Genomic DNA, 11,453 nt, shown 5'->3' with positions numbered 1-11,453 from the left:
CCAAATACATTTCATATTGTAAATTCTTAAAAGTAGCCTCCCTTTGCCTTGATGACAGCTTTGCACATTCTTTGCATTCTCTCCACCAGCGTCATGAGCTGGTCACCCGGAATGCTTTTCCAACAGTCTTGTAGATGTTCCCACATATGCTGAGCACTTGTCTTATTTTCCTTCACTGTGCAATCAAACAACTCACCCCAAACCATCTTTGAATTGGGCAAAAGGAGCATTTTTTTAGTCTCAAGGGAAAGGGGCAGGGGCTCAAACACCCCCTGGGGTCTTTCTGTGAACGAACCTGACTAAGATCATCAGAGGTCAGGAGAAACTCGTTAACCTTTGGTTCAGATAACATCATAGATGTTCAGTAGAGCATTGGGAAAGGAAATGGTGTTGACCACATTCTGACAATCAGTGTTGTCCAGGCTGAAAATACAGGAGATTACTATGGCCAGGGTTACAATTGAAGTCGGACGTTCACACAGGGCGCTAGGGTCGTAGAAAAACCTCCCTCAGTCAGACAGCCAAATACAGGTGCTAAGGTAATTAAGGACCGCTACATTCCTCTACACACTCTACCTACCAATATACACCCTGTCCAAAGGAGTTTCATACAGCACCACTGTAGACCCAGTCCTATACAATACAAATATAGTGAAAATAAAGTACAGTATGTCCCCTGTATCTGCGAGGGATCGGTTCTCGCCGATGTGGAAAATGTCGGATAAGTGACACACCCTTAAAAATCCCTCCCTAACACCCAGTTACCCTACACAACATGCCCCATTAGCCCAGTTACCCTACACAACATGCCCCATTAGCCCAGTTACCCTACACAACATGCCCCATTACCCCAGTTACCCTACACAACATGCCCCATTAGCCCAGTTACCCTACACAACATGCCCCATTACCCCAGTTACCCTACACAACATGCCCCTTACCCCAGTTACCCTACACAAAACGCCCCATTACCCTTTCCATGGTCTTACTGCATGATAATTAAGTAAAAAAAAAAAAATAGAATATAGAAGATAAAAAACACGTGTAAATACATTAAATATACATAAAACAATGTTTTTATGTTTTTTTATAGAAAAACTTCATGCAATTAACCGGTTCGACGCAGTCAGATCACTCTACAGTCTAACCACTGATTCCATTATGAACATAAGCTTCCTCACAGTTTTCTAGTCACATTGATTCACATTCACATTGATGTTACATACTGTATAATTCTGAACCGAACCTGCAAGAAACCCATAAAACTGATACACAGCAAAGATGAACCTGTATTTTACAAGGATTAACTATGATATGTGAATAATCTCTTCTGATTACTCCGATAGTCTGTGAAACACTGAAAATAACATCAAGCAACATTTTCCAAGTCTGATTATTATACAGTATGGCTGGCTCCAAAAACCATCTCCAGTCTATAATAGGTCTAGGTTTTATATAGCTTGATACTGTTGTTCCAAGAAGAGGATGTGGTCACTTGAAACAGAACGTGGGTTTGGTATACTGGTCACAGTCGCAAACAAATCAAATTAATCAAACATGTATGTTATTTTTTCATAAAGCCCTTTTTACATCAGCAGTGTGATGGCAATTCCATTGAATAGAACCTTTTAGAAGTGGGAAGAGACAATACTCTTTTGACACAATTAACAGTTTTATTGATACTTGCAAGGAGAAAGGTAAACCACGAGACATCTGAGGCCAGTTGGAAATACATTCACTTCTTATACCAGAATGTTCAGTTGTGTTTCTTCCGCTATCCTTACCGCCACTCTGACAAATGGCTTACAGCAACATCAACATCTGATGTTCTTCCTTTTCCACATTGTCAACACATCAGGCATTCCCCTTGTACAAGCACAATGACTCAGTACCTTTCCATTAAAATCAATACTTAAACTAGTAATTCCTTATACCCCAATACATTTGTAGAATTCATTAATACATCAGTTCAGTAAATTACCACAACAGCACTTGTCACCAAGTGCTTTTATAGACAAAGACATAATAGTTAAGAGGATTTAGGTTTTTTACACAAGCAGTGATACCTTCCCTGTAGCAGGGTTTTATACATCTCTTCACCACTTAAAACATAGAATATTCTTTATAGCAAGTAACTTTCAATATTGCCCAGAGATACAGAGATGATTGGAAAAGTACACAACTGAAGAGGAACTGAATGTTCCCTCAAAAACATTTACACACAATCACAACACTCTAACCACAGAAATCGTTAGAGCAAACATAAATTGCATTTTTTAATTCTTAAACGTAAATCTTTATAACATTGCCAATTCATTACTGAGAGCTCACATGGAAGCTCACACAGTAACAGTTGCATATTGTTTAAAATAAGAACTCTCATGTTAGTGCAGAAATCTGTATGGATTTTTCAGTTTAATGTTGTGTTAATAGCCAGTTTCTGTTCACACAAGAATGACTATTAGAAATGACCACAGAGCCGACTTACAAGGTTGCCACACCAAAGATTTGGTCATCAGCATCTCTGAAGTCACTGGTTCCTTTTCCGCCAATGAGAAATAAATACGAAATAGGCATGTGGTGATAATAGTCAACTTCACTGAGTTACATGGCCATTATGAAGCTGACATGTGACATGAGTGACATCTAAAGACCTGGAACTGAGCTGGAAAACACATCGGCCAAGTGGTAAACTAGAGTTTCAGCCTGATCAAAAGACATTCGTCCATGGGAGAGAGCAGTGAACTTTTGGAGAAGCTTGGTAAACATTGGCCTGAACATCTCTTTCTTGCTTTCCCTCTCTCTCTTAAACTCTCAAGTAGAACAGAGACCGTTAACATGTTTCAGTTTCCTTATTATCATTCAATGGAAATCGTGAGGAGAAGGGACTTTTTGTGGATTCCAAGACTTGGTTTTCATTGTTCTCTTATATAAATCAGTTTTAGTGTATATGATCAGTTTTAGGTAAAAACCGCATGAACAGAATATTTAAATATGTTTCAGCATCTATGGAGCAACTCAACTCCTCCAGTACCTCCATCTTGGACCCCACCTTCCAGGATTCAGGCCGGCTGACATCGAGTGTCATCCTGGGTATGTGCTGTGTATTGGGTCTCCCTGCGAATATAGCTGTCCTGGTGGTCATCCTGCGCCGCTCCCCCCGACGCCTCAACTTCACTCTATACCTTATGCTGAACCTGGCGTCCTCTGACATCCTGTGCCTGACCACTGTGCCAGTGTGGATATATACGGTCCTGCATGGCTGGACTCTGGGCCGTGTTGTTTGTAAGCTAGCCTCCTTCCTGCTCTACCTCAGCTTGTATGCTAACGTGCTAACCGTCACTCTACTCGGCATCCACCGTTATATCCAGGTGCTCTACCCAAAGAGGTGGAATTGTCTGGGGCACAAAGGAGAAAGGGCGCTGCTTCTGGCCCTGTGGGGGCTGGCCTGTGTCTTGACTGCACCCGCCGTGGCAACTCGTGATGTGGGTGACGGTGAACTAAAGTGCCAAAAACAAACAGGTTCTAACGCTGAAATAATAGCGGTCCTCATCTCCGAGACCATTCTGGGGTTTGTGGTCCCGTTTTCAGTACTGGTCACATGCTACTGCTGTCTTCACAGGAGGGTGAACAACACATCCCTGTTCAGCAGTGTCAAGCTGACTAGGTTGGTCACCAGCGTAATCGTTGCCTTCTTCATCTTCTGGATCCCTGTACATATCGTCAATGTAGTGGACATTGCCGGTGTGGTGCTGCAGTCGTCCCAGCCAGAGGTGTCGGCAGTGTTGCTGAACAACAGGAGCATAGCCGCACGCATCGTCCGGAGCTTCACGTTCGTCAACAGCTGCCTTGACCCTTTCCTGTATGCCTTTGCTTCCCGGAGAATCAGGGAGAAGCCCAAGATTACGTACAAAAGGGGGGATGGAATGCACCTGACAAAGATCTGACGTGTTCTGCAGCTGTGACTGAAAGGGAAGTGACCAGTATACCAAACCATATCTGTACCTATAACCTCAACACTGGCTTTAAATATAACCAAATGTGTTTACAAATGTTTGTTCTTAGAGAAAAATACTTGTTAACCCTCTGACAGATAGGGTTTTAAAATTTGCCTGTCACGATCTTGACATTTTGGCTTCTCAAATGGTCATCCTTTATAGTTGAAGGAGGTGCTTTATATTCTGGGATTCTGCAGACCCTCAGCTACATGAAGGATGTATTGAATTTATATGTCTTTTTTGAGACACTTACATGAGTAATAATGTGAAAAAAGTCTGAAAAAACATTTTGGTTTTATATTGATATAAAATAGTAAAATATAATAGGTAGCCTGTTTTACATTACATTTGGATACCCCCAGGGGTTCAGAATAACTACAAATTGAATGGTTTTGAATTTTAAAATGAACATGGCATTTTTTCCACAGCCATTATTTTCTCACCAATTCTGATAATTATTGAAAATGCCCATATGGGGTCACTGAACATATTGTCATATAGTACTTCCAAAAGCCACCACTATATGGCAGTCCCTTTTTATGGGGTGTTTTTGTACATTTGCTCACTGACAAAGAAATAAATCAGTCTATAGTTTTAATGGTAGGTTTATTTGAACAGAGAGACTGAGTAACAACAAACAAATCCAGAAAAATGCACCAGGTTTGCACACATCTCAGGAGGGATTTTGTCACACTCCTCTTTGCCGATCTTCAAGTCATTAAGGTTTTGATGGGTCACAGGCAGCATTCCTCCTCCTCCAAACACGTCGAGGTGAGTTGATGCCAAAGAGCTTGATTTTGGTCTCATTTGACCACAACACTTTCACTGACATCCTTGGACAGCTCTTTGGTCTTGACCATGGTGGAGAGTTTGGAATCGGATTGATTGATTGCTTCTGTGGACAGGTGTCTTCTATACATGTAACAAGCTTTAAGAGTGTGCTCCTAATCTCAGCTTGTTACCTGTATAAAAGACACCTGGGAGCCAGAAATCTGTCTGAGAGTGGATCAAATACTTATTTCACTCATTAAACTGCAAATCAATTTATAACATTTTTTAAATGGGTTTTTCTGGATTTTTTTGTTGTTATTCTGTCTCTCACTGTTGAAATAAACCTACCATTAAAATTATAGATTGATAATTTCTTTGTCAGTGGGCAAACGTGCAAAAAACAGCAGGGGATCAAATAATTTTTTCCTTCACTGCATCATATTCATTAACAATTGGACTCAATTGTCAATCAATTTATATGGGAATAGAACATGTAAAAAGTACCTTTGTAAAATCCATGGCTTTTCTTAATGTTATTTTCTCTACTGGTCTATTTGTCTATTAGTCAAATGTTTATGTGGTCACATTTTGGCTTGACAACCCCTGGCATCATTCCTTCTGGCTTAGAATGGAGTGTAAGGATTGCTATCCCTGTCCACTGTATTTAAGTCCACTATCTAGCTTGAGACGTCACTATAAAGTCATCACACTATAATACAGTCAACTGAAGAAGAAGTATTAGCCGCCTTAATGAAATTGAACAAAAGTGAATGCAACAAATAAACAACAAAAACAATTAATCATATTGTGGGCTCAAACATATGCAAAAAATATATATAATTTCAAAAGCAGCGGCTCTACCAGTCTGTATGCTAACATGCTAATGGTCACTCTAATCAGCATCCATCTGCTTCTGGCCCTGTGGGGACTTGCCTGTGCCTTGACTGCCCCTGATGCAGCAACTCGTGATGTAGGCGATGGTGAACTACAGTGCCAACATACAGGTTGCAACACTGAAAGAGTAATTGTCCTTATCTTGGAGACATTTCTGGGGTTTGTGGTCCGGTCACCAGTGAGGTAGTCATCTTCATCCTTTGTATCTCTAGGTACCTAACAATCTATTATTAAGCTAGCTAGACAGTTAATTGATAGAAAACGTTGTTTGATCATTTAGCTAGATAACTGGAGAGCAACATGACCAAAGCCAAAACCAAATTGTAATTTCTAAACACATTGCTCTGCAGAATATTTTGCCAATAACAATATCATCAATTTACACTAATTTGTAAAATTTTAGGAAACAGAGTAGATAAACATAACTTGGTCTTTAACAAACTTTTTTGTAAGTCCACTATTATAAAATAGCTTACAAATCTGTTGCTTAACTCAGTACTGTTACTTACCAAACTGTTGCTTGACTAAATAATTCAACACTTTTACCTAAAATAAGTTGGGACGCTGTGTAAAATGCCAATAAAATGCAATCATTTATCCCTATATTTATCCCTATATTTAATTGAAAATAGTACAAGACAACTTAGATGACACTGATGCCAGCAACACGTAGTGCAATTATGCTTTTGTGATTGTCTAATATGTTTAATCCAAACTGTGACCTGATCCAAAGTAAAAGTGCAGTGGTATCTTCATTCTTCCCAGAGCTGTATAATACATGTTCTCATTTGTACCCATTAGAGTTTAAATAAAGAGGATCCAAAAGATACTCAACAGTTTAAACTCCAGAAAGTGAAGACCTGTGACTTGGAAAAAACCAAACCAAAAGGAGGTCAACAAAATTGTCACTTTCCTAAGGAACAGGATGCTGTGACTAAAAGAAGCCAAGGGAAAACTGTCCTTACAATACACTTATGTAATAGTACATTAATCGAACACCCTAGCTGTTCTCAAAGGGCTATGGAATGGCTTCAATCTGAATGATCTATGGGTCACTCACTGTACCGCAGCATAGAACCATGCATCCTGCCGGCTGGCTGCTGACGCTGCTAAGCCTGGTTGGTGGTGTTTGGCCCAAGGATGGAAGACCAGATGCTGCTGGCCGTAGTGTGGGAGGACCAGCAGGGGGCACTCGTTTTCACAGTAAAGCAAAGAAGGATCTGCCTGAGACTGAGCAGGAGGCTGATAACAGAAAGTCAAATTGAGAAAATAGACTGGAAATGATGTGGATATTTTATAATGTCTTCATTTTCTACAAGTTGTTCCAAGGACAGTAAATTTTCCATATGCATTTTCCTTAAATTATTGCACAAACAGGATACCGCCTGATTTCTACAAGACCTCATGCTTTGAACAAACTCATGCTGAAACCCCCCCCAGAATCTGAAAATCCAAGTGATTTTCCAAGACAGTCTACAAAGTCTACAAAAAATGCTCAATGAAGTCACTTCATTCTATGTTTGACAATTCCTTGGTGAAAACATTAACCAAGAAAACTATAAAACAGATGCAACAAGAATGTCTGTTCGCCTTCTGTGACAAAGTTCTCCTCAGACAATGCTCTTCCAAATGCCGGTGAAAAGGAAAAGAAAAGATCAGCTTTCAGTTATAAGTTTTGACTCTTCTCAAAAGGTACATATGCCCTATATAATACTAATTATAAAGATTGTTTGGATTAATTATGCAGTGTGATGATGAACCCTAATACTATACCTTTTTTGTGCAATTCCGCCTACTCTGCAAATTTCTTATGTGGCATTTAAAGTAGGTCAATATACAGTGGGTATAGCAAAGAATCACCCCCCTTTAAAACAATCACATTTTGTTTCTTTGCAGCCTGAAATGAAGACAGACAGTTTGTTTCATTCAGCTGTATTCACTCAGTGCAACTTATAACATCCAAGTGAAAGATATAACACCAACATGTATAAATATTTTTTTTAAACAATCACTGAGTTGGAAAAAGGATCACCCCCTTGAGTCAGTATTTTGTTGAACCACCCTTTGCTTTAATTACAGCCTTAAGTCTGTTGGGATGTGTCTCTACTAACTTTGCACATCTAGACGTTGCAATATTTGACCACTCTTCTTTGCAGAACAGAATTGATGGTGACCATTTGTGGACTGCTGTCTTCAAGTCATTCCACAGATTTTCAATGGGGTTTAAGTCCGGGCTCTGACTAGGCCATGCAAGGACATTCACCTTTTTCTCCTTCAACCACTGTGTGGTCAGTTTTGCTGTGTGCTTTCGGTCATTGTCATGTTCCCATTGACAACATTCTGGCAGAGAAGAGCAGATTTTCCTCAAGAATTTGACAGTATTTTGCCCAATCCATTTTTCCTTCTATCCTGACAAGTGCTCCAGTCCCTGCTGCAGAGAACAACCCCATAACATGATTTTACCACCTCCATGCTTTACTGTAGGAATGGTGTTATTTGGATGGTGAGCTGTATTGGATTTTCGCCAGACATATCGTTTAGCGTTGAGGCCAAATAATTAAATTTTAGTCTCATCTGACCATAACACCTTTTTCCATGTGGCCTTAGAATCTTCAAGATGCGTTTTGGCAAAGCTTATTTATGACTGCATGTGGCCTTTCTTGGGGAGTGGCTTTTTTCTTGCAACCCTCCCATACAAGCCACATTAGTGGAGATTTTGTGATATTGTTGTCACATGCACACAATGACTACTCTTTGTCATGAATTCCTGCAACTGCTTCAGAGTTGCTGTAGGCCTCTTGGTAGCCTCTCTGACCAGTTTCCTCCTGGCTCTTTCATCCAGTTTGGAGCGACGTCCTGAACCAGGGAGGGTCTGTGTTGTACCAAATACCTTCCACTTCTTAATATTAGACTTCACTATGCTTCTAGGCACTGATAAAGCCTTTGATTTTTTTTATATCCATCTCCTGATAGTACCAAGGACTGAAATGTTTCAGGAAAAGCTTGTTTCATGCTGAGCTAATCAAAATCACCACAGCTGATCACAATTGAAAGTCAATTGGCTTTGTGTGCTATTGAGAAGGTGATTAACTAGACCTGGTTGGGTTTACAAGTCATTTCTGACTTGTAAACCCATTTTTGACTTGTAAGAAATGCTCTATCCAGTCTCTTTCCCTCCTGCTTTAAATTAGGGTCTTCCTAATCTATATTTCAAAATATTTGAAAAACAATTGCAGTAATTCTTTGTTGTTTTTTACTATACCATTTTTGTATTTAGTAGTAAGGTCAACTATATTACCTGGACTTTCAGAGACACAAACCACTGTAGAATCAGGCACGGGCACAGTCAGGGGTGAAGGTGGGCGACGGTCTCTGCTCCTCTGCCAAGCCACTGACAAAGTGCCCTGCTGTCTTTATTTTAAGATATTTTTTTCTAAACACAACCAAAGAGTACACAGTACAATGAAAAAATAGGCACCCAAGTGAAAAACAGAACACCCCCCTCCATCCAGATGTGAGGTGCGAGGGTAGCGAGTGCGTAAAGAGGAGAAGCGAAAACCAAAACGAGGAATCAACGATAAGCTTCTTCTTTAATGAACCAGGCAGCAGCTGCACCACACAGTCAAAACGTGTGGACACAATAACCCATGAGGTGCAGCTGAAAACAAAGAAGCGTTTGCCATCGTCTCCAGGCAGCAGTTAGAACACCGGCGAGTTGGAGTGCATGAGCCAATTCCTCCTGCTGCTAGTATCATTGCAGTATAATATCTGATAACACAAGATAATTTTCTCCCCAACAGACAATCAGTTACAGCATCATGCTTTGGACCACAATGCACATTGATGAGGACTGCTTGCATAACAGTCCTAGCATAGTTTGTTTACCTCTGGCTTTCTCCTATAGTTATCTGCCCTCTCATGGGTTCTAATGAGATGTGGCTATGAGGAGTAGGCAATTTAGATAGTTACCTGTGTTTGACCAATTAGGGGTTGATGTGAAATAAACAAGCTAGTTGTGGAAGTGACCTAATTTGGATTGTGCATTCTGGTCTGAGAGAATTAACTGATTGCTTGAGACAGTGACAGAGACTGATGAAACTTGAAGTAAAGGAGAGAATAAACAAGTAAACAGAAGCTGGGCCCGATAAATAATTCCTAACTCAGCCTCAGGGCTTTGCATTTTTTCTATGGGATGCATAAACGCATTTCACTTTAATTTATCTGTCAAAAGTTAAAATATTTGAATATTTCCTCAACAACATACAATTACAACTATTTTCTCAGTGTTCTATTGTTCAATCAGGCAGACCTGTTTCCTGAATGATAGCATCTGAAGTATCTCAGAATTACTCAACCACAAACAAATGTTTTCCTTTTACACACATGCACACAGCTAACTATGTGGAAGCAGATAAAGCAATGGCAAGAGATTAAAAAAACAAACACTTCAACAATCTCTCTTTATGAATGCTCGGCAACTTCAAATACATTTGTCACAAAATAATTTGAATTCTAAAATCTACTGCCTTCGAGATCATTCTTTTTACATCTATTACTAACCATGGAGCATCTCAACTCTTCCAACAGCTCTGGTTTGAACCCTGCCTCCCAGGCTTCAGACCGCCTGATTTCAAGTAGCATCCTGGGGCTTTGCTGTACACTGGGTCTCCCTGGTAATATAGCGGTCCTAGCAGTCATCCTGTGCCACTCGCACCGACGCCTTAACTTCACCTTGTGCCTTATGCTGAACCTGGCGTCCTCTGACATTCTTTGCCTTGCTACGGTGCCCTTGTGGATCCATACTATCCTGCATGGCTGGACCATGGGCCAAGCCGCCTGCAAACTAGCCACCTTCCTGCTCTACCTCAGCCTGTATGCTAACGTGCTAACGGTCACTCTACTCGGCATCCAGCGCTACCTCCAGGTGCTCAAGCCACAGAGGTGGAGTCGTCTGGGGCGCAAAGGAGAGATAATGCTGCTTCTGGCCCTGTGGGGGCTCGCAAGTGCCATGGCAGCCCCCGTTATGGTAACTCTGGATGTGAACATTTGCAAACGGAAATTCCAACATCACACTGGCTCTGATGATGAAATAGTAATTATTCTCGTGTTGGAGACCCTTCTAGGTTTTGTTGTTCCATTAACAGTGTTGGTCACATGCTACTGCTGTCTTCACCGGCGTGTGAATCAAACGGCACTGTTTAGCAGTGCCAAGCTGACAAGGCTGGTCACCTGCGTGGTGGTCGCCTTCTTCATCTTCTGGGTCCCTGTGCACATCGTCAACATCATGGACATTGCCACTGTGGTGCTGCGGGATTCCCAGTCAGAGCTGCTGAAGTACAGAATAAGGGTGGCGCGTGTCCTCCGGAGCTTCACATTTGTCAACAGCTGCCTGAACCCCTTTCTGTATGCATTCGCTTCTAGGAGAATCAGGCAGCAGCCCAAGACCACGTCCAAAAAGGACATTGGAATTCAGTCCACAAAGAGCTGATGTGTTCTGAAGCCAGGCTCTGCAGAACCTCCTGGCTCTTATAAACACTGAATCCAAAGATTTTTTGGTAAGACTTTCCGATAAGGGTACATGAACTGCCATTAACAAATACATTAGTCAACGTGAACGAATAATGAATCAAGATATAAAGAAACAGTTAATAATGATAATGATATATTAATGACAACCCTTACTTTATGAATGATTTACAAATGTATTAACCAAAAGTGTGTACTGTCATTTGTTCAATGATGACACAGAACATAAAGTAAAGTCGTTTTTGCAGAAACACAGTTTGTACT

General features: G+C 40.8%; 2 protein-coding genes across 2 annotated transcripts; both read left to right on the top strand.

Annotated features, from left to right (window-relative positions):
• Positions 1-2,645: 2,645 nt before the first annotated feature.
• On the top strand, positions 2,646-3,947 carry LOC105012711 (apelin receptor B). Its single transcript, XM_010873731.2, has 2 exons — positions 2,646-2,761; positions 3,004-3,947. Exons 1-2 carry the CDS (start codon positions 2,728-2,730, stop codon positions 3,945-3,947), a joined length of 978 nt encoding a protein of 325 aa, XP_010872033.1. The 5' UTR covers positions 2,646-2,727.
• Positions 3,948-10,224: 6,277 nt separating this feature from the next.
• Positions 10,225-11,151, top strand: LOC105012710 (leukotriene B4 receptor 1-like). Its single transcript, XM_010873730.3, has one exon. The coding sequence runs from the start codon at positions 10,225-10,227 to the stop codon at positions 11,149-11,151; it is 927 nt and encodes a 308-aa protein (XP_010872032.1).
• The last annotated feature ends 302 nt before the right edge of the window (positions 11,152-11,453 follow it).

The sequence above is a fragment of the Esox lucius genome, chromosome 10 (genome assembly GCF_011004845.1).
Source record: "Esox lucius isolate fEsoLuc1 chromosome 10, fEsoLuc1.pri, whole genome shotgun sequence".
Classification (NCBI taxonomy): domain Eukaryota; kingdom Metazoa; phylum Chordata; class Actinopteri; order Esociformes; family Esocidae; genus Esox; species Esox lucius.
The sequence above is the reverse complement of the archived record's forward strand: the minus strand, read 5'-3'. Positions and strand labels throughout refer to the sequence as shown.